The sequence below is a fragment of the Dama dama genome, chromosome X (assembly GCF_033118175.1).
Source record: "Dama dama isolate Ldn47 chromosome X, ASM3311817v1, whole genome shotgun sequence".
In the NCBI taxonomy this organism is placed as follows: domain Eukaryota; kingdom Metazoa; phylum Chordata; class Mammalia; order Artiodactyla; family Cervidae; genus Dama; species Dama dama.
The window spans coordinates 32,536,836-32,560,194 of NC_083714.1; the positions used below are offsets into that span (position 1 = coordinate 32,536,836).

The 23,359-nt window shown below is 45.1% G+C and overlaps 1 protein-coding gene across 1 annotated transcript; it reads left to right on the forward strand.

Moving 5' to 3' along the window:
• Positions 1 to 10,653: 10,653 nt before the first annotated feature.
• On the forward strand, positions 10,654 to 11,034 carry LOC133052374 (dolichyl-diphosphooligosaccharide--protein glycosyltransferase subunit 4-like). The gene has a single exon (XM_061137224.1). The coding sequence runs from the start codon at positions 10,689 to 10,691 to the stop codon at positions 10,800 to 10,802; it is 114 nt and encodes a 37-aa protein (XP_060993207.1). The 5' UTR covers positions 10,654 to 10,688; the 3' UTR covers positions 10,803 to 11,034.
• Positions 11,035 to 23,359: the final 12,325 nt, after the last annotated feature.

Below are 23,359 nucleotides of genomic sequence, written 5' to 3' on the forward strand. Positions count from 1 at the left end.
TGCTTTTGCTTGTGGTGTCATATCTAAAAAACAATTGCCTAATCCAAGGGCATACAGATTTACAGCTATGTTTTCTTCTAAGAATTTTACAGTTTCACCTCTCTTACATTTAGGCCTAGGATCTATTTTGAGTTAACTTTTATGTATGGTGCTAGGAAGGAGACCAGCTTCATTCTTTTGCATGTGGATATCCATTTATTCCAGCAACATTTGTTGAAAAGGCTATTTTTTCCCCATTGAATCGTAAACAGCATTGTTTGAAAACTTCAGTTTCTGGAACTTCCTTGGCAGTCCAGTGGTTCAGGCTCCACCTTCCAATGGGTTCAATCCCTGGTCCCACATGCTGTGGGCATGCAGCCAAGAATTAAAAAAAAAAAAAACCTTCAATTTCCAATTATTTTTGTTGCTAGTATATAGAAATAAAATGTGATCTTGTAAAAAAAAAAAGTGACCTTGTATTCTGAAACCTTGCTAACGTCACTTCGTAGTTCTAGTAGCTTTCTTGTAGATCTCAGTAGATTTTCTACATAGATGATCATGTTATCTGCAAATAAAGTTTTACGTCTTCCTTTCTTATCTAGATGCTTTTTGTTTCATTTTCTTAACTATTTGCATTGACTAGAACTTCCAGTAAATGTTGAATAAGGGCAGACATCCTTGTCTTGCTCCTGATCTTAGAGGGAAAGAATTCGGTAGTTGACCATTAAATGTTATGTTAACTGTAGGTTTTTTATAATACCCTTCATCAAGTTGAGGAAGTTTCCTTCTATTTCTAGCTTGCTGAGAGTTTTCCTTAGGAATAGATGTTGGATTTTGTCAAGTTCTTTTTCTGCATCTATTGAAATAATCATATGCTTAGAGTTTTTTGTTCATTAATATGGTGAATTACAACTGCTTGATTTTCAAACGGTAAACCAAATTTGCCTTGCTGGAAAAAACCACACTTGATGTGGCTATATTCTTTTTATATATTTAGTTACATTGATTTGTTAAAGTTTTACATCTGTATTTATGAGAGATATTGGTCTGTAGTTTTCTTGTTATGTCTTTTTCTGGTTTTGTTATCATGGTAATGCTGATAATAAACACAAATAGAATTAATGGGTAACTGTGTTTTCCTTTTCAACTTTCTGGAAGACTTTGTATAGAATTGGTATTACTTCTTTAAATGTTTTATAGAATTCATTAGTGAAGCCATTTGGCCAAGAAGATGTCTTTGTAGCATGTGTTTAACTATAAATTCACTTTCCCTAATGGAGGGCTATTCACAGTACCCATTTCTTCTTGAGTGAGCTTTTGTGTTTTCCAAGAGACCTGTCCATTTCATCTAAGTTGTCAAATTTATTATTTATAATATTCCCTTAGTATCCTTTTAATATCTGTAGAATCAGTAGTTATGTCACCTCTGTCATTCCTCATATTGGCAATTTGTGTCTTCTTTCTTCTTTTTCTGATCAGTCTGGCTAGAGATTAACAATTTTATTGATCTTCTCAAAGAATCAGCTTTTGGTTTCATTTATCTTCTCTATTGTTTATTTCTTTTCTATTTCCTCAATTTCTATTCTGATCTTTATTATTTCCTTTTGTCTACTTACTTTGGGTTTAATTTGTTCATCTTTCTCTAGATTTTTATTATGGAAGCTGAGTGGCATCTCACAAATTATGTTATGTTGTGTTTTCATTTTTATCCATTTCATAATAGTCTCTACATTTTTATTTCTTCTTTGCCTTGTGGATTATTTAGAAGTGTGTGATTTAGTTTCCAGATATTTGGGAAATTTCCAGAGATTTTTCTGTTGTTGGTTTCTAATTTAAATTAATTGTAGTCAGAGAATATACTTTGTGTGACTTAATTATTTTGAATTTTTGAGATTTGTGGCCCAGAATATTATCTATCTAGCTTGGTAAATGTACTGTATGCTCTTGAAAAGAGTATGTATTCTGCTGTTGTTGGGTGGAATGTTCTATAACTGTCAATTAGATCAAGTTGGTTGATGGTGTTATACTTATCTTCTAGATCCTTGCCACTAATTTTCTGCCTACTTATTTTATCTATTAACAAAAGATGAGAGTTGAAATTTTCTACTGTAACTTTGAACTTTTCTGTTTCTACCTGTAGTTCTGTTGGCCTTTGCATCATGTATTTTGAAGTTCTGTTATGTGGTACATAAATGCTTAGGATTGTCATGTCCTCTTAATAAATTGATCCACTTATCACTATGAAATGACCTTTATCTCTGATATTAAGTTTTGCTTAATATCATTTAATATTGCTGTTCCAAATTTCTGTTGATTAGTGTTACCATGGTGTATCATTTTACCATACCTTAACTTTTTTAACCTATTTTAAGCTTTATAGCTAAAATGATTTACAGACAGTCCCTGATTTACAGTGGTTTAACTTGTGATTTTCGACCTTATGATGGTGTAAAGCAATACATATTCAATAGAAACCATAATTCAAATTTTGAATTTTGGTTTTTTTTCCCTAGGCTAGCAACATATGGCACCATACTCTCCTGTGATGCTGGATGGTGGCACTGAGTCACAGCTCCCAGTCAGCCATGTGATAATGAGGGTAAATAATCAATACACTTAGAACTATTCTATATCCAGACAACTATTCTGTTTGTAACTTTCAGTATTCATTGAACTACATGAGATATATAACACTTGGACTTTGTGTTAGATCATTTTTGCCCAACTGTAGGCTAATGTAAGTGTTCTGACCATGTTTAAGGTAGGTTTGCCTAAGCCATGTTGTTCAGTGTTGTTGTTGTTGTTCAGTCACTAAATCATGTCCAGCTCTTTGCCACACCATGGACTGAAGCACACCAGGCTCCCCTATCCTTCACTACCTCCTGGAGTTTGCTCAAACTCACATCCATTGAGTCAGTGATGCTATCTAACCATCTCATCCTCTGCCACTCCCTTCTTTTACCTTCAATCTTTCCTGGCATCAGTAAGTTAGGTGTATTAAATGAATTTTCAGCTTATGATTGATTTGTTGGAACTTAACCCCAAAGTGAGTAGAAGAAGATCTGTACTTGCTCAGTTCAGTTCAGTTCAGTTTGGTCGCTCAGTCGTGTCCGACTCTTTGCAACCCCGTGAACCACAGCACACCAGGCCTCCCTGTCCATCACCAACTCCCAGAGTCCACCCAAACTCATGTCCATTGAGTCGGTGAGGTAATCTAACCATCTCATCCTCTGTCATCCCCTTCTCCTCCCGCCTTCAAAATTTCCCAACATCAGGGTCTTTTCAAATGAGTCAGCTCTTCACATCAGGTGGCCAAAATATTGGAGTTTCAGCTTCAACATCAGTCCCTCCAATGAACACCCAAGACTGATCTCCTTTAGGATGGACTGGTTGGATCTCCTTGCAGTCCAAGGGACTCTCAAGAATCTTCTCCAACACCACAGTTTAAAAGCATCAATTCTTCTGTGCTCAGCAGCAGAATTCTTTATAGTCCAACTCTCACATCCAGGCAGGACCACTGGAAAAACCATAGCCTTGATTAGATGGACCTTTGTTGACAAAGTAATGTCTCTGCTTTTTAATATGCTGTCTAGGTTGGTCATAACTTTCCTTCCAAGGAGTAAGAGTCTTTTAATTTCATGGCTGCAATCACCATCTGCTGTGATTTTGGAGCCCCCCAAAATAAAGTCAGCCACTGTTTCCACTGTTTCCCCATCTATTTGCCATGAAGTGATGGGACCGGATACTATGATCTTAGTTTTCTGAAGTTCTGTACTTGTAGGCAGCATATAATTGGTTCTTGCTTTTATATCCAATTACAATCTCTGCATTTTATTTGGATATTTAAATCATTTATATTTCAATTAATTATTGACATAGTTAGATTTAAGTTTATCATATTGTTATCTGTTTTCTATTTGTCTCATCTGTTCTTTGTTTCCTTTTTTCTTTTTCTTATTTCTGTCTTTTTTGGGACTAATTGAATATCTTTTATGATTCTATTTTATCTCATTTATTTATCAGCTATGCCTCTGTTCTGTTATTTTAGTGGTTACTTTTAGGTTTATAGTAAACGTCTTTAACTTACCTCAGTTGATCTTCAAATGGTATATACCACATAACCTATACCATTAAAACATATTAACAATAGTAAATATATGCCCTTTTCTCCCCTCCCACTGTTGTCATACATTTTGTTTATGTACATTATAAATCCCACATTGCATTATTATTATTTTTGCTTAAATAATCCACTGTCAAAGATATTTAAATAATTTTTTAAAATCTTATATACTTACCCATATGGTTACTATTAATATTTCTTCCTTTGCGTAGATCCATATTTTCATCTACTATCATCTTCCTTCCATTTCTGGTTGTATGTGTCTGTTTGGTATTTCTTTCTTTCTTTTTTTTTTTTTTGACCCTGCCAGGCAGCTTGTAGGATCTTAGTTCCCTGACCAGAGATCAAACTTGACAGTGAGTGGGTCAAGCCCTAACCACTGGATCACCAGGGAATTCCCTGGCCTTCCTTTTTGAAAGATATTTTTGCCTGATATAGAATCCCTGCTTAACAGGGGTTTTTGTCTTTGTTTTTAGAAAGATTTTGCTTTACAGTCTTCTTATTTGCATTGTTTACAATGAGAAGTCTTATCTTTGTTTCTCTGTACATAAAACGCCCCTTTTCTCCAGCTGCTGTTAAGATGTTCTCTTTATCACTGATGTTGAGAAATTTGATTATGATGTGTCTTGGTGTCATTTTCTTCTTATTTCTTGTACTTGGAGTTTGCTGAGTTCCTTGGATCTCTGAGTTTTTAATCCTCATCAAATTTGGAAAAAATTTAGCTGTTATTTCTTCAAATATTTTTCTGTTCCCTCTTGTCTCTTTTTCTCCCTCAGTGACTCCAATTATATTTAGATTATACCACTTGAATTTTTCCTACAACTCACTGATGTTCTGTTCATTTTTTTAATTCTCTTTTCTGTGTGTATTTCATTTTGAATCCTTTCTACTGCTTTGTGTTCAAGTTCACTAGCCTTTTATTCTGCAGTGTCTAATCTGCCATTAATTCCATCCAATGTATTTTTCACCTCACATGTTGTAGTTTTCACCTCTATAAGTTTGATTTGGGTATTTAAAATTACCTTCCATGGCTCTAGTTAACTTTCTGAACATCTGGAATACAGTTACAATAACTGTTTTAGTATCCTTGTTTACCAGTTTTACTGTAAATCAGTCCTGATTTGACTTCAGTTAATGATTTACCACCTTCTTATTGGCCATAGTTTCCTGCTCTGTCAAGGCCAGGTAATTTTTTTATTGGAGCCACACACTGTGAGTTCTACTTTGTTGGATTCTTTACTATGACTGTATTCCTACAATCAGTGGTTCCCAACCAGGGATAGCTTTGTTTCTCTGGTCTTGGCATCCAATAAGTAGAGGCCAGGTATGATGGTAAACACCCTCCAATGTACAGGACAGCCCGCACAACAAAGAATTATCTAGCTCAAAATGTCAGTTGTTCTGAAGTTGAGAAACCTTGCTATGTATACTCTTGAACTTTGTTCTGGGACTTAGCTACATTTCTTGGAAATTGTTTAATCCCTCTTGGGTCTTGCTGTTAAGCTTTGTTAGATGAGACCAGAGCGGTGCTCACTGTAGAACTAATTATTTTCTAATACCAAGGCAAGACCGTTCTGTGTACTCTCGCCAATGCCTGTTTTAGCTGGATGGGAACCAGCATTATTTGCAGCCCTGTGTGAATGCTAAGCTCCAGTCCCTCTAATCATTTGGCGTAGTTCTCTCCCCAACATCAGATACTTTCCTCACACATGTTCATGAACCTACACAGAGTTTGTTCCATTCCTACTTCACTCTCCGCATCTAGCTTACCTCAGCAGGATGTCCTGGAGATACCTCACAGTCGCTATTTCTACTCTCACCCCCCACCTCAGACCTACTCTTCCTTCCATATCTCAGTCCATGATGCCAGTCCCCTAAGCTCAAAATCCAGGAGTTGTTCTCCCCTCCTGCCTCTTCACTCCACCATTCAGTCAGCCAATTTGGTCTCGCTAATGTCTCCAGCATTCTGTTCTTACTTTCCATCCCCACTGTCCCTACCTTGGCTTGGGCCATCATCATTTCTTGTTTGAACCCTTCATAAGAGAGTTCCATGTTGCACCTCCAGCATCCCCTGCCACACCTCCTTATACACTCTCATCTCTACTACTACAAAAATTTTCACTGCTCATCAAGCAGGCCACACCCTTTCACAACTCTATGCTTTTGCACATGCCACTCTTTTTGCCTGAAGTATAGTTCCTCCCTTCTTTGTCTGGCAAACTCGTTCTCATGCTTCAAGAGCCAGCTCAAAAGTCACCTCTTCTGTCAAACCCACCTTGATTTCTCGAGGCATCTATTCACTCCTGCCCCTCCATTCTCCTTTTGCCTTCTGTTCACACTTTGTTAACAATACTGCTCGCATCTGGTTAAATGAGGTCATGAGGGTGGACCCTAATCCCATAGTACTGTGGCCTGATAAGAAGAAAAGAGAGAAAGAGAGAGAAATAGCCCCCTCCCCTCGGCCACGTGAGGACACAGCGGGAAAAAGGTTGCAAGCCAGGGAGAGAGTCTCACCAAGACCTTACCATGTGGGCACTTTGATCTCAGACTCCAGTCTCCAGGACTGTGACAAATAAATTTCTGTTGTTTAAGCCACCCAATCCACAGTGTGTTAATTATGGCAACCTGAGCTTACTACTACAGTGCTTAATACCTAATGTTTTTGTTCAGTCACTAAGTCGTGTCTGACTCTTTTGTAACCCCATGGACTGTGTCCTGTCAGGCTCCTCTGTCCACAGGAATTTCCCAGGCAAGACTACTAGAGGGGGCTGCCATTTCCTTCTTCAGGGGATCTTCCCCACCCAAGGATCGAACCCGTGTCTCCCACAGCTCCTGCATTAATAGGCAGCTTCTTTACCACTGAGCCACCAGGGAAGCCCTAATACCTGATGAGTGCATTTTTTTAAAAAAATGAATAAGGAAGGAAGGAAGAGAAGGAGAGATGGAATGAATGGGGAGAGATGATGAAGCAAGCTGGAAAGAACAAGAGAAGAGTAAGAAAATCTTAAGGAAACAGGAGAAAGAAGGCAAGGAGTGGGAGTGAGCTGACAAGGGAGCCAATTTCTTAGTGGTGACCAGGCCCATGCCCAGGGAACCACCGCCAAGATGGAGGCAGGTGGGTACAAGCCTCAGGGCCAGTGCTGAGCATCCAGGCACAGGATTTTTTTTTTTTTTTTTTTTTGCTGATGTGTGTATAAACTGCTTTATTTTTTAAATAACAAATGAATGGGGAAAGGACCACAAAACAGACAGAAACAACCTCAAAGTAACTTGAAGAAAATGTAGTTCTCAGAAGGGGATGGCTCATAACACCACCTGTGAAGGAACTCCTGAGAGGTTTATGGCTGCCCTCACTACCTACCTGCTATATTCACTCTGGCGCTCCTCACTGCCCCTCGTAAGCCAGGGTTCTGACCTGGTTTCAAGCGGAGACTTAGTCAACTCTGGGTTCTAACCTTCTAGAGATTTCAGGCACAGGATTTTATAGATATGTTTTCCCGTGAAAAGGGCCATGGTCTGCTTTTCTCAGAAGCTATGTGTCCTGCAGGGAAGGACCCAGTGCCTGCGACTTTTAGAAGGAGGCACCTTGGCTCTTTGGCTGAGCAACAACTGGGTGCCCTGGCTTCCCTCAGCTGCTGGAGAGACAAGGAGAGTGTTTACCCAACGGTCCCAGTGTCCTCAGAGGACTCAGCTCTCAGTTACATGGCAAACAGCTGGCTCTGGAGGGGCTGTGCCCTGGGCTCTGCGACTGAGCGCCTCCAGTGATGTGAAAGCCTCCTCCACCGTGGGAATGTTTCCTACACTCTCACCCTCCTCGGGTGGGGTTGGAGTGGGCTCTTTTACGAACTGGGACCCAACAGGTGGCTTTAAAAAAAAAAACAAAAAAAAAACGCTGGTTCCAGCGGAACACTCCCCGAAACGAACACAAAGTTTTTTGGTCACTCGAGGCTTGTGCAAATTGATTTCAGACTCTGCCTCTGCCACCCGCTGCCGCAGCAGACAGCAGCCGTCTTTCCAGTAAGAAGACATTTCCTGGCCGGGCAACCCGACCCGCGGGCGGGCGGCGGCGCAGGCAGTGCCAGCCAGCCCGGGAAGCCACGCGCTCAGTCCGCCCCGGGGGGCAGAGCAGCCCGCCGGCGCCCTGGGGCCTGCAGCCAGCCCCTAACCAGCTGGGTCGGGGGGAACGTAGGCAGCGTGACGCCCAAAGCCTGGTCCCGGCTCCACCTACTCGGCCCAGCCCAAGAATCAGGCCAAATCCGGGCAGACATTCGGAACCTGTCTGATCGCTTTGGGGAGGAGCGGGGAGAGGGGTGGGGTGGGGTGGGGGAGAGTTGCAGGAAGCTGCAGCTCTGAGAGCCATTCCCCACAAGCATCTCTGCTCAGCAATGCGGGCAGGGGTTGCGAGACCCAGCCCTGCGGGTAGTTGGGTGCAGGGACGTGACGGGACCGCGAGGGTTGATGCTTTCTTCTATTGTTCCCACTCGTCAGAGAGGGCTCCTAGCAAACATACTCTGCTCGTCCCAGCTCTCCCGATGAAATCCAGAGCTTGGCTTTGCTGCCGCTCTTCAGGACGGGATTTTTGGTCCATGTGAAGACCTTATTTACACTGCTACACTAGGATGTCGACCCAGCAGCCTGGCCAAACGCCGAGGCAGCCGTGAAGTTGGGACTTGTGCAGGAGTGGAGACTGGCTCCCAACCAAGCAGCCACACACTCCGCTGGAAGCTGGGGGCACCTGGAAGTCCACACTCTGCTGCCCGGCTCCTTGGCCTTGCTTTTCAAACGTCATCGCTTGGACAGATCGCTTGGGGTCCTTGTTAAAGTGAAGATTCTGATTTAGGTGGGTGGGGCCTGAGACTCTGCATTCCTAGAAAGCTCCCAGGTGATGCAGTTGCTGCCATAGACCACACCTGGAAGGGCAAGGGGCAGAGCATTGCTCTTGACTGCAGCTGTGCCAGTTCAAACAACCTGGGGAGCCCAATACACTTGAATTTGGTTGAGAGTCATCCTAAGTGTTCTCGCCATAAAAAAAATAAAAAGATACTATGTGAAGTGGTGGATTTGTCAATTCCACTGTGTAATCATTTCACAATGTATACATAGATCAAATCATCATGAGACACACCTTTAAGAACACATCATATTGTACAACCAAAATATATTAACACACACTTTTAATTTGTTGATCATGCCTCAGTAAAGCTAGGAGAAGAAAACTAATCAGGCCAGGCCCCACCCCCAGATGTTCTGATTTAAATAGTCTGGGGTGGGGCCAGCTTTTTTTTTTTTTCATTAAGCTTCTCTGGTGATGGTAATGGGCAGCCAGGATTGAGAGCCAGTGGTGGAAGCAGCTGTGAAAAGGGACTTAGGCTGTAATCAAGGACATTGATTCCATACTGGGCCCAACCACAGGGGTTCAGTGTGTGACCTAGATTAGGAATTCAGTTGTGATCAAAGAATATAATTGGCTCATATGGTTTCATATACCTCATCTTACCTCTCATTCATTCAACCATCAAATATTTATTGAGCCATTATATTGTGGTGGCCACTGTGCTAGCTAATAAGAATTCAGCAGTGAGTGACAGATACGGAGCTGACAGTTTAGTAATCAAGTAACCACCGAAATAAAATGCAAATGTATGATTGGATGACTGCTAGGAAGAATCTGATTTAATGTGTACCTGGGGAGGGGGCTAGAAAATGACAATTAATTACCCATAATCTGAAAGATGAATTGTCACTCTCTAGGTGAAAGGGGTTGGAGAAGGCAATGGCACCCCACTCCAGTACTCTTGCCTGGAAAATTCCATGGATGGAGGAGCCTGGTGGGCTGCAGTCCATGGGGTCGCTAAGAGTCGGACGACTGAGCGACTTCACTTTCACGCATTGGAGAAGGAAATGGCAACCCACTCCAATGTTCTTGCCTGGAGAATCCCAGGGACGGGGGAGCCTGGTGGGCTGCCATCTATGGGGCCACACAGAGTCGGACACAACTGAAGCGACTTAGCAGCAGCAGTAGCAGCAGTAGGTGAAAGGGGTGGGCTGGAGAAGAATGTTCCAGTCCGAAAGACTAATAGCAGGGCAGTGTGGCTGGAACAGAGTCAAGATGGCCATGTGTACCATCAAGAAACTGGAGTGGTAGGGAGGTACCTATGTAAAGCAGAGGTTCCCAGTTCTGGCTGAAAATTAAAATCCTCAGAGAACTTCAAAAATATACCCAAGTTTGGCTTCCTGAAAATTCAGATTTAGTGGTCTGGGTTTGGACCTAGGCATCAGTACCCTTTTTTTTTTTTTTTTACCGTACTGCAGCATGTGGGATCTTAGTTCCCTTAGTTCCCCTACCAGGGATTGAACCCATGGCACAGAGCCCAAACCACTGGATCACCAGTGGCTGTAATGTTGAGCTAAGGACAAGAATCTTATGATGAACATAGGGCCATAAGTCTTTTGACCTTTATCTTAAGCATGGAAAGGCATTGATATGTTTAAGCAGGATTTGCATTTAAAACACTCTGGCTTGGTTCAGGTTTCCTACCTCAAGCTAGTCCCCAGGCCTCGTCGGAACCGAGCCCAGCTGATCAGCATGATCACGGACGTGCAGCTCGCCATCTTCGCCAAGGTGCTGGGCGTGTCGCTCTTTCTGCTTGTCATTCTCTATCACTACGTGGCCGTCAACAATCCCAAGAAGCAGGAATGAGAGTGGCACTTTCTCTGCCCCAGGGTTCCAGGACATAGTCTGAGGCAAGATGGAGGGTGTGAGGGGCCTTCACACTTCACTTCATCCCTCCTACCCATCACAACATACAAAGCAACTACACCTGGATTTTTCCAAACAACTTTTATTTCCTCAAAGTCTTCCTTAACCCTATGGAACAAGAAGCTGCCACTGAATAGGGCCCAGTATAGGGGCTACTTTCTTTTCTACTCCCTCCCCCCAATATAAAAAATATATATATATTTTGTGGTCAAAAAATAAAAATAAAATGAAACACTCTGGCTGCAGAGTGAACAGACGAGAGGGGGCAGATGTGTGGAGAACTAATTCATTAGACTAGGTAAGAGATGATGATAACTGGGGCCAGGATGGTACTGGAAAGGATTGGATGAACTCAAGAGTTACTTAGGAGGTGAAATCAGCAGGACTCAGTAACCTATTAGACATGAGAAATGGGGGGGGGGGGAGTAACTGTCAAGGATAATTTCCAAGTTTCTGACTTAGACAATTGATATTGGTAGCATGGAGATAGGGGATCCCCTGGAGAAGGAAATGACAACCCACTCCACTATTGCTGCCTGGAGAATCCCATGGACAGAGGAATCTGGCAAGCTACAGTCTATAGAGTCACAAAGAGTCAGACATGACTGAGCACACACACATGCAGCATGCAGAGGATGGGAAGTGGACCACATTTAGAAGGAAGGTCATAGATTTGGTCCAAGCAGAGCAGCTATCAAGTAGGTAGTGGGATAGGCTGTCTGAAGCTCAGAAGAGAGATCAGAGCTAGAGATATTCATTTGGGAGCCATCAGGAGAAGTATTTGAAGCTGGGGAGTGAATTGGTCCATTGGGAAAAGTTCAGAGAATGGCAAGAACTAAAAGAGACGTTGAAGGATGTTTAATGGCTTGCTCTCCCAAGATCCATACTATAAGGTTGTACTAACCTTTCCCCTTCCCAATCCCTGTCATCTCTCCCCACTCCCTCTCATTCATTAAAGACTTTTTGGAAAACAGTTCATGATTTTCTTCTCTTCCAGAAGCACCCCCGCTATCTTGGATGACATGTCCATACGAACATGGCTTTCAATGCCTCAGTCTCTGTGTTCCTTAACTTCCTCACCTTTATTTCTTTTGCACTCCTCCTCAAGCTACACTTACACAGCCACACTTAAGCCCTGACATTGCTCTCAACTATGCCACTTTAATAAAAATCACTCTTCCAAGATGTGATACATATATATGATGGAATATTACCCTGCCATAAAAAGAATGAAATAATGCCATTTGCAGCGACCTGAATGGACCTAGATATTGTCATACTGTGTGAAGTCATACAGAGAATAACAAATATATGATATTGCTTATACGTGGAATGTAAAAGCAATGGTACAAATGAATCTATTTATAAAACGTAAACAGACTCACAGAAGAAAAAAAAAAACATGGATGTAGGAACATAGACACAGGAAACAAACTTATGGTTACCAAAGGGGAAAGAGGTGGGGGAAGGATAAATTAGGAGTTTAGGATTAGCAGATACACATTTACCGGGTGGCTCAGATGGTAAAGAATCTGCCTGCAATGCAGGAGACCTGGGTTCAATCCCTGGGTCAGGAAGATCCCCTGGAGAAGGGAATGGCAACCCATTCCAGTATTCTTGCCTGGGAAATCCCATGGACAGAGGAACCTGGAAGGCTACGGTCCACGGGGTTGCAAATAGTTGGACATGACTGAGTGACTAAGACTTTCATAGAAAAAATAGTTAACTAATAAAGACCTACTGTATAGCACAGGGAACTCTACTCAATACTGTGTAATGACCTATATGGGAAAAGAATCTAAAAAAAGAGGGGATGTATGTATATGTATAACTGAGTCACCTTTCTGTACAGCAGAAACTAACACAACATTGTAAATCAACTATATGTCAATATTTTTTAAAAAAATAAATAAAATTCACTTTCAAGTCTCAGCTCTCTGCTACCTCCACATCTTCCAGTTTGCTTGTTTATTACCAGAACTGTTCTTCCACCTCTTTGGGTGTCCAATCCACTGATGCTTCTATTTCCCCTACTTTATCAGCCCCCTGCTTTCTTCACTTCTTCATTATCCAGCCTGGAGTCTATGATCTGTCACTTTATTACCATAGTGACTGAGCTTTCTCCAAAGATTAGTGTTGGGAACCAGTTGCTGGGTACATGGGGTCAAGGCTGAGCTCTTCGGTGAGTATTCAGAGGGCAGGCTTCTGTGCTGCGGATTAAAACGCAGACCTGGGTGCCCTGCGTACCAGAAATGGTGACCCAGGTAGAGGAGTTGCCATTTTGTTTTGAAAATGGACATGCTCTCCTTTCATTCTTGCCTGGACAGAAGGCCACCACCTACCTCAAGCTGCTACAATGCTTGAGGGCAAAACCAATATGTTCCTCAGAGAAGCAGCTGAGGATCAGCTCAAGTGTTTGAGCAAGTATTCAGTGGGGTTCCCGAACATTGGGTCTTGAGGGCATGAGTGCGTGCTCAGTCATGTCCAACTCTTTGCCACTCCATGGACTGCAGTTCACCCCAAAAGATGGGCACCAGGCTCCTCTGTCCATGAGATTCTCCAGGCAAGAATACTGGAGTGAGTAGGTTGCCATTTCTTTCTCCAGGGGCTCTTCCTGACCCAGGGATTGTACCTGCATCTCCTGCATTGACAGGCGGATTCTTTACCACTGAGCCACCTGGGAAGCCCCTTGAGGGCATGAAAACATGTTATTAACCCATATGGTTGGAAGATCTGCTGTTTGAATAGCATGGCCTTGGGCCAGCATTCTAGCCAGAGAGAATGGCAGAGGCGAAGGTAAGAAGGTAAGATGTGTGAAGCTCCCCCAGGGAACAGTGAGCAATCTAGTTTGGGTGGTACAGTGTGTTCAGGAAGGAGTTTGAGACCCAGTGCCTGCCCTGATCAAACTCCCAGGAAGGAGTTTGAGGCCCTAGACCTACCAGTCATTTGACAAATCAGTTCACAGACACATCGTAATGACAGAAGCTGAGACAGTTGGGGAGGGGGGTTCCCCCATCCAGGAATGGAAAGAGTCTGCCCCAATCCACATGTGAGTGTGTAGGTTCCCACTGGAAGATGTCACCAGAGAGCTGGGGCCAATCGCAACCACACTGCTCATGCTCTAACCTGGAGCTCCTGGCATTTTTTTGTGCCACAAACCCCTTCTCAGTCTGGTGAAACCTGGGCCCTCCCCCCTTCTCAGAATAATGTTTTTAACTACATAAAATAAAATACAGAGGATTATAATGGAAACCCATGAGACTGAAACACAGCCAACATATTTTTAAAATTTGTGATATATGTGCCTCATTTTCAGCAGGATAAATAACAAGATCCAGCAGTGAGCCTTACAATTATCATAATTTCACAGGAGTGATGAGCATATTGATATTTGAAGATTCACTCACTATGATATGAAAATATATGTGATTCCTGTTGGTGGCCGAGTCTCAGGCCCTCTGAGATCATGGTGGGTTTTGCCTGCATTCATGACTGAAGGAAGTGCTAAAATGGAGTTAAAAGAGAGCAGAAATAAAGATGTAGCTTTCCCCATCCAAGTTCATGAGCCCTCTGAATTCTAGTGACAGACGCCTTCCGAGACCAGGGGCCCAGGTAGAGGAGCCATGCAGCCTCCCTGGTGCTCCTTTGTGGGACTTGCCCTTTGCTTGAAGTCCCCTGTTTCCTTTTGGGGGGCAGGAATGAGGCTGGAGATCAGATTTTTAGAAACTGCCTGTGGTCCTGCCTTCCCTCCTCTGCAATCTTAGAGCATGTGTCTTTGTATTTTCTCTTGTGGCAGGTAGAGAGGATTTTCTACCTCAAGTAGAGTTCTTTCAACTCATGCCAACTGAGTGCAGGGCTCTGTGCTAAGCCACGGACACAGGAAGGGGGACCACAAATAGTCATTTGTAATAATAACTGCCACTTACCACACACTTTTTATATGCTGGGCACTATGCCAGCCCTTCATTGATTCATTCAATCCAGACTTACTGGATGCCTACTGTATGCTGAGGGCTGTGGGGATGCAGTGAATAAGACAGCTAAACTCCCTGCTCTCATGAAGCTTACATTCTAACCGGGAGGACAAATGGTTACATGAAGGAAAGAAGTGATAGCTCAGTTGGTAAAGAATCCACCTGCAGTGCAGGAGACCCTGGTTTGATTCCTGGGTCGGGAAGATCCCCTGAAGAAGGGATAGACTACCCACTCCAGTATTCTTGGGCTTCCCTTGTGGCTCAGCTGGTAAAGAATCTGCCTGCAGGAGACTTGGGTTCCATCCCTGGGTCAGGAAGATCCCCTGGAGAAGGGAAAGTCTACCCACTCCAGTATTCTTGCCGGGAGAATTCTATGGACTGTATAGTCAATGGAATCGCAAAGAGTCGGACACAACTGAAAGACTTTCACTTTCACTTCATGCCAGCCTGTGGGAAGTGAGAGAAGGCAGAGAGGGCACAGTGTCAAACGGGGTTATCCTGGGTGGTCTCGCCGAGGAGGTGAACCTTTGAAACTAGACCTGGAGGAAATGAGGGCTGAGTCTCTGCAGGTATTTGGAGGAAGAGCTTTCTGGGCAGAGAGAACATCAAGCTGAAGCCCCTGCAGCTGGGAAGTGGAGGAGGCCGGCAGGGCTGGAGGAGAGGCATGAGAGGAAGTAGTAGGAGATAAGGGCAAAGGGGAAGTAGAGCGGGGAGGGGGGGTGTCAGGCGGCGCAGGCACGTGAAGGCCATTGCAGTGACCTTGGCTTTTACCCAGAGCGAGCTGGGATGCCATTGGAGGGTTCGAGCAGAGTCCCCCACACCCTCAACAACACTATTAGGTGACAATACCATTATTCCCCTTGTCAATTGGGGGAGCTTTGGCTCAGAGAAGCTCAGTGCCTTTGGCTAGTGACTGGCAGAGTGGAAACTTAGAAGCCTCAGGCCTCCCTGCCCCCTAGCCCGGGCTCACAGAAGTTTCTTTAGTCCCTTCTGCTGCTTCCTGGCTGCTGTTCCTCTGTCATTTCCCAGGGATTTTCCACCACTCTGTGTGCCCTCCACCTTGCTCTACCTCACAACTTCTGCCACCATATTTAATGAGCACCTGCTGTGTGCTGCATACTCTTTCAGATGCTCAGGGCCAACCTTGCTCTCATGGAGCTTTTATTCTAGTGGATGAGGGAGATAGGCAAGGAGAAAAAAAAATTTTAAGAAAATATTCTTTAGTAATAAGAGCCATGCAGAGAGAAGAGAGTGACTACTTTTTAGAAACTGGGTAGGGAAGGCCTCTCTGAAGAGGTGACGTTTAAATTGAGACCTAGGGACTTCCCTGGTGGTCCAGTGGCTAAGACTCTCAATGCAGGGGCTACGGGTTTGATCCCTGGTCAGTGAACTAACATCCCACATGCCTCATGGTGTGGCCAAAAAAAATAATAATTTGAGATCTGATGGGAGAACAGTCTAGGCAGAGAGGGATATGAGAGCAAAGGCAAAGGTAGGAAGGAGCTCAGCTTGTTAGAGGAGGGAGAGGGCAGGGAACCAGGGTGGCAACAGAGGGCTCAGTTCAGGCAGTGCCATGTAGGTCAGAGCACGTGGCAATCTGCAGGGGAATGAAATGATGTGATTGATGTATTTAGGTTCATGCTGACTTCCCTCTGGATATGGATTGGTGCGGGGAGAAGGGAGGGAGAAACATGAAAAGATTTAGGATATGTTTGAGATCAAGTCAACCAGACACTAGATGAAATGTCGGGGGTCAAGGAAAGAAAGCATTCAAAGTTGGCTTCTTGGACTTCCCTGGTGGTACACAGTGGTTAAGACTCCGAGTTTCCAATGCAGGGGTCATGGGTTTGATCCCTGGTCAGGGAACTAAGATCCTACGGGCCGTGCAGCATAGCCAAAAAAGGAGGAAAAAAAAATGATAGCGTCTCAATGTTCAAGCCCTGGATTGAGTGACTGCCTGGATGATGATGCCATTTGCAGAACTAAGGAAGGCTTTGCACAAGCGACATTGGAGGAAGGGTCAAGAGTCCTGTTTTGAACACATTAGTCTCAGAGTGATGTCACGTGGCCAGTTGGGCTCATAAGTCCACAGTTCTAGAGAGCAGTCTAAGCTAGAGAGATAGAGTCAGACATATAGAACTGTTGCCCCTGTATATACCCACTGATGCCAAGCACGGTGTCAGACAGTCTATGAAAGGCTGATTGGTTGGATAAATGAATGAATAAAAAGCTGCAGAGTCAGACTTTGGTTCAAATTTAAATCCTGGTTCTGCTACATCCTAACTTGACCTTGAACAAGTTATCAAACCTTCCGGATCCTCGGTTTCCACACCTTGTAGAATGGAGACAGCAACAATATCTAATTCCACAGGGTTGTTGTGAAGATTATAAAAATCAGTCCTGTAAAGTGCACAATCCTTGGTGCATGGTAAGTGCTCAGTACACTGGTGGCTATTATAATGTTCAAAGCATGAGGAAGGCCCCAAGAGGGCCAGCCTCGAAGGGATACTTCACAGGGCAGCCCCAGAAGGTGGGACCATGTAGCCAGCCTGTCACATGACAAGCAGCAAGTCCTGGTTAGTTTCACCCTCTGGAGCCAAACTCTGAGTTCATAATCCTGGCTGAGGCACTTACTAGCTTACTTAACCTCTGTGTGCCTCAGGGTGTTTTAAAAGTATTATTATTTAATCTCTAAAATAGAGATAATAATAGACCTATCTCATATGACTGTTGTGAAGGATTAAATGAGATGATCCATGGAAAAGTCTGAGAACAGAGTCTGGCTAAGACCCTGTTCTAAGGGCTCAGTAAGTGTTAGGAGCTATTATCACGGCGCTGTAGGAAGGAGGGAGGGAGCTGCGAATAGGCTCCAGCTGTGTCCTTGACCTCCCTCCAGAGAAGACAGTGCTCAGCCACCCACCCCGCAGCTGCTGGCAGTACAGCACAGTTCTCCCAACACCCTTCCTCTGACCCCTCCCCAGCCGCGCTCTTCCAGTTTGTGCAACTCCCCGAATAGCTTGTGAGCCTTCTGCAGCACGCTGGTGTAGAAAGGGCCGGCTCCTCACCACAGGGTGGCGGACACATGGGCCACCCCCCTTCACTCTGGGGGAGGCATTAGCCACAGGCTACAGGAAAAGGGAGTCCAGGTCCCCATGCTGCCTGGAGTTGTCTAGGAAAAGAGAGAAATAACCAACTGAGAGAGTCCCAGCAGCCCCTGGGCTTCTTTTCCATTCCAATGCTCCCTTTGTTGCTAAGAAGCAAAACTTCCCCATCCCCACTGGCACCAGCCTGCCCATTGTTCTCCTAAGAGACCATCGCAAGCCAAGAGCCAGGGCTACCTCCGCCTTACAGAAGTGGCAGCCTGGAGAGGCTGTTGCAGTGGGGGTGTCATATAACCCGACTCCCCACAGCTCAAGACTCTAGAACAGGGCCCCAGGGCAAGTGTTGTTGGGCAGACCCCAAACGAGCCCCCCAAAAGTCACTGAAAACATTTGGCCTGGTTCTTCCCCTGCACTGGGCTACCTGTGGTGACGACTGCTCAGGGCCCTAACATCCGAGCAATAGGCACAAGGCTAGAGTCTAATCTCAGCTCCATTTGAGCAAAGTGAGCCTTGCAGGTTTCTCCCAGAGGTGGGAAAACATAAAATATCCCACCTGGAAGAGACAGAGAGATTTCATGAACGGATGGTCCTTCAGGCAGATGGAGATGGATGGGTCTGAGGGGGAATGGTGTGGGGTACTCCTTTCCCCAAATGAGAGGGGGCCTCTTTGGTACTCTTGCAGATTCTGACTCTGAATCTGGTCATGAGACCACCTTTGATTTCCCTCTTCCTCTGGTTGGTTATCTGCCTGGGAGTTTCTTATCACCTCAATGCTCACCTTCCTCTCACCTGAGAAAGAAGAACGTCTTCATCCACACATTCTTTTCTCTAGAACCCTCTCTCAGCATGTCTTCAGTGACTCTCCATTGCTAAAGGATCAACTTCCAACTGCTCTGAAGCTTATCACCACAAAGAAATTTTCAGAACTAGAAAAAATTTTGTCTTTCTCCAGATCCTCTGGAGAAGGGAATGGCAATCCACTGCAATATTCTTGCCTGGAGAATCCCATGGACAGAGAAGCCTGGAGGGCTGTAATCCATGGGGTCGCAAAGAGTCAGACATGACTGAGTGACTAACACGCACACAACTTATAAGTATTGACCTGGCTCTGCCTTCTGGAGTTACCCAGAACTTGACTCTGGGTAAGAGCTAGCCCATTGCACACCAGAAGTCAGCTCCTCTGTGCCCTCTGCATAGAGAGGCAGTATGGGGCAGGGACTAAGATCACAGGATCTTCAATATCAGCCTGGAATCTGACTCTGGACTCTGCTACTTCCCAACTGTGTGACCTTATGCAAGTCACCTCTGTGAGCTTCTGTATTCTGTCCCTAAAAAGGGACTAATAGGGGACTTTCCTGTTGGTCCAGTGGTTAAGACTCCTTGTTTCCAATGCCTGACTGGGGAACTAAGGTCCCATATGCTGTGTGGTTCCCTCAAAAACATTTTTAAGTGGGGGAGGGGTGTAATAATAGTACCAACTTCACAGGAAGAGTCATGGGGAATAAATGAGGTGATGTATGTAAATCAGAATGTGTGGTCGGCTGAATAATGGCCTCCTGAAGACATCTACATCTTCATCCCCAGAATGAAGGATCTGCCATCCCAGGTATGGCAAGGAGGAATTACAGTTGCTAATCAACCGACTCTAAAACAGAGAGATTAGGGAATTATCTTAGGTTATGTGGATGGGCCTATTATAATGAGAGTCCTTAGATGTGAAAGAGGGAGGCAGATTCCCAACCGATGGGACGTGAAAAAGTCTTGATTGGCCATTGCTGGCTGGGAAGACAGAAAGGCGTCATGAGCCAGGGATTGTGGCCAGCCTGTCAAAGCCTGAAGAGGTGGAGGAAATGGATTCTCCTTGGAACCTCCAGAAGAACACAGCCCTGCTGACACCTTGATTTTAGCCCAGTGAGACCCGTTTCAGACTTCTGACCTCCAGAACTGTAAGAGGAGACATTTGTGTTATTTTAAGCCACTAACTTTGTGATGATTTGTTACAGTAGTGATAGGAGACTAACCCAGGCTGACTCCAACCCTTCCTCGACTGGTCTCCACTCTTGCCTCTCCCCAGTCCATTCCTCACAACATGGCCAAAACAGTGTTTCCAAGACCCTCACCTAACCAAGCCACATCCCTCAAAACAACTCTTCTCTCTGTTCTTCAAATGTGCCCCAGGGCCTTTGAACCTGCTGTGTTTTGTTTCAAAGGTACCATGTTCCCCTGGGTAACACTTAGTCAGCCTTCATAAACTGGCTCAAAGATGAAAACCTGAATCCCCAGTCTGTGTCAGGTTCTCTGGGATAGTGCTCTCAGAGCACCCCCCCCCCCCACTCCTCTGTAGTATGTATACATTTCTAAATAAATACATGTATTTATCAGCTTCCAGGTTTCTTGGCCAGCAGGCTGTAAGCATACACTGGGGTCAAGACAGTGCCTGTCTCACTCACCTAGCCCAGTTTCTGGCACATAGGGAGTATTCAATAAATGGCAGCTCTTATCACTGTTTTGTTTTTGAATCTTCACCATTCGGGGCTGCCCCACAAACACTGTAGTTTGCAGTCCTTTTGAAAAGTGGTGCCCCTGCCTTGACTTGGTCCTCCAGGGATAGCAAGAGCAGCACAGAGCGGAATCAGAAGGTGCTGCCCCCACCCGTTGGGGGCAGGCATCCCACTTCCATCGATGCAGCTGAGGGCTATGGTCCCACTCCACTAACTGCATCAGCCTCTCAGCTCCAGCTGAGCTTGAGGTCACATAAACCACCCACACTCCTGCTCTAGTTTTTGTTTCCATCAGAACATAACATCTGTCAAGCTAGCTCTCCCTATCCTATTTCTGTATGTTTGTTCTTTGTCACCTAAGCGTTGAGCTTTCCTGTCATCTTGGTGGGGTTTCATCATCTAGTGTTGGGGCCCTTGTTCCAACCTGCCTAAATCTTTCTGAGTCCTGGTTCAGCCATCACTCCCAACCTCATGTCATTTGCACCCCTGAGTCATATGTCCCTGTGGCTGCCTCCAAGTCCTGGGCGACCACATGGAGCAGGCTTGGTCTAAGAACCTGGCCCTGGAAATGCTCCTGAAGTCCTCCTGGGCCTGGCACCCACCACAGCACATTGACTCAGCAACATAAACTGGGCCTTGGTTAAGTCCTGACTTTACCACTTCTGTGGCTGTGAAATTGGAAAGAATAGTCTATTAGTTTCCAAGGGCTGCTGTAATGTAGTACCACAAAAGTGGTGGCTTCACACAACAGAAACTTCTTCTCTTACAGCTCTCAAGGCTAGAAGGCTAGTTGTCCTCTGGGCCGAAGATTCTAGTGCATATCCTTCCTTGCCTCTTCCAGATCCCCGTGGCTCCTGGTGTTCTTGGCTTATGGCAGCGTAACCGTAACTATAGTCTCTGCAATATGCCCTTCTGTGTGTGTCTCTGCATCCTTTCTTCTTCTCATATGGACACTAGTCATCAAATTTAGGGTCCACCCCACTCTAGTGTGAGCTCATCTTAACTAATTACATCTGCAAATACCCCAAGTTTAAATACGATCACGTTCTTAATTTTTATTTATTTATTTTAATGTTTTGGCTGTGCCAGGTCTTCTTTGCTTGGCAAGTTTTTCTCTAGTTTCAGTGAGTGGGGGCTACTCTCTAGTTGTGGTGTGCAGGCTTCTCCCTGCGGTGGTTTCTCTTGTTGCAGAGCATGGGCCCTAGAGCACAGGCTCAGTAGTTGTGGCCCATGGGCTTAGCTGCTCCGGTGTGTGTGGAATTTTCCTGGACAAGGGAACAAACCTGTGTCTCCTGCATTGGCAGGCAGATTCTTTACCACTGAGCCACGTGGGAGGCTCCAAGTAAGATCACATTCTAAAGTTCTGGTGAACATGAATTTGGGGGGACACTACATACTACAAATGGTAACGTTGTGTCACAGGATCTTCACGCGAATGGAGAAAGATGCAGTACATGGCTTCTCCAACTGTAAGGGGCGCACAAACCACCTAGGAATCTCGTTCAAAATGCAGGTTCGGATTCAGTCAGCCTGGGGTGGGTCTGCATTTCTCTCGAGCTCCCAGGTGATGCCCGGGCTGCTCCTCTGCACTTTGGATAACAAGGACGGAGGTGAAAGAAAGTGCTTGGAAAACAAATGTCCGGTAGGCTGATTCTATTTCTTTTGTAATGAACTTTTCTCACGCTCCTGTCTCCCCGCCCACCTGGCTCACTCTAGAATTGCAGAAGACAGAAAAAGTTTTAGTTTGGATTCCCCCTCAAAGCAGACCCAGAGACAAGGAGTGGGGCTGAGGGAGTTGATTGGGGAGGTGGTCACAGGAAGTATATATTTGGAAACAGAGAAAGTAAGAAAGGGAGAGAAGCCACGAAGGGGGGCATTAAATAGCCAGTGGCCCCAAGCACAACCAGCTGGGGACTGACAGAGAGTGTGGGGACCCTCCTGAGAAGTGCTCCACTGGATAGCTGGGATGGGAGGAGGGCAGAGCATTTTCCCACCAATTCCCATCCCCCATCAGTTGATGCTGGCCCTGGGGTCGATGAGAGGGGCGTGCCCTGGGTCAGTCTGGGCAAGCACCAGGGTGCTGGAGAAAGCCATCCCTCCATCAGAGAAACTGCAGGCACTGCAAGTGGGAAGGCAGGCTCACTGGAAGGAGCCTTCTGGTACTGCTGCAGGCGACCTCAGCAAGCCTGGGATGGGGGAGGGCCTCATGGACTCCAGAAGCTTTCCAGGTTTGAATGTCATCTGTGTCTCTACCATTCTATTTTAAGTGCATGAGCTCCGAAAGCAAGCTCTCACTAATACTTATGTTTATATGGTTGCATCCAGTGCCAGTGGACACCCTGCCCATAGAGGTGTCACAGAAGAATCTGGCCCTTGCTGCTCCCCTCACCCCCATCTTGCCTCAGAATGGGTAAAATCATTTCCCCTGTGGGTGCATGGTGGGAAGAACTGCCCTTAGGGTAATGCATTTATGCTTCAGGGTCACCTTAGGAGGGAGCTACTTCCCTCTCTCACAGTCCCTACCTTTGCCCAGTTCAGGTGCTCCATGCCCTTGGCATTCAGCATCATGTTTAACCCAGATCACAACCCTACAAGGTTTGCTTTGATTGTCACCATTTTATAGCCAAGGAAACTGAGGACCAGAAAAGCTAGCTCATGTGCCTGACATCACTAAGTAAGAGGCAGAAGTGGTTCCAAAGGCAGCCTATCTGATTCCCTGTACTCTATGGGTAGAGTCCATCGGAGAAATTAGGTTGTAGGCCCCAGTGACATTTACATACAAATCTAAACACACTTCGATAACCATCTATTGGACAAGAACAGTAAGGCCCATTTTCATTTGTATTCAGCTTCTAGTCATAATATCACACAGTGGGTCCATTAGGGTTTTTGTCACTTTGAAAAGGAAGTTTCTGCAAGTA

What these genes read in the sequence shown, in the direction of transcription:
- LOC133052374 (XM_061137224.1), top strand. Translation starts at nt 10,689, where the DNA reads ATGATCACGGACGTGCAGCTCGCCATCTTCGCCAAGGTGCTGGGCGTG.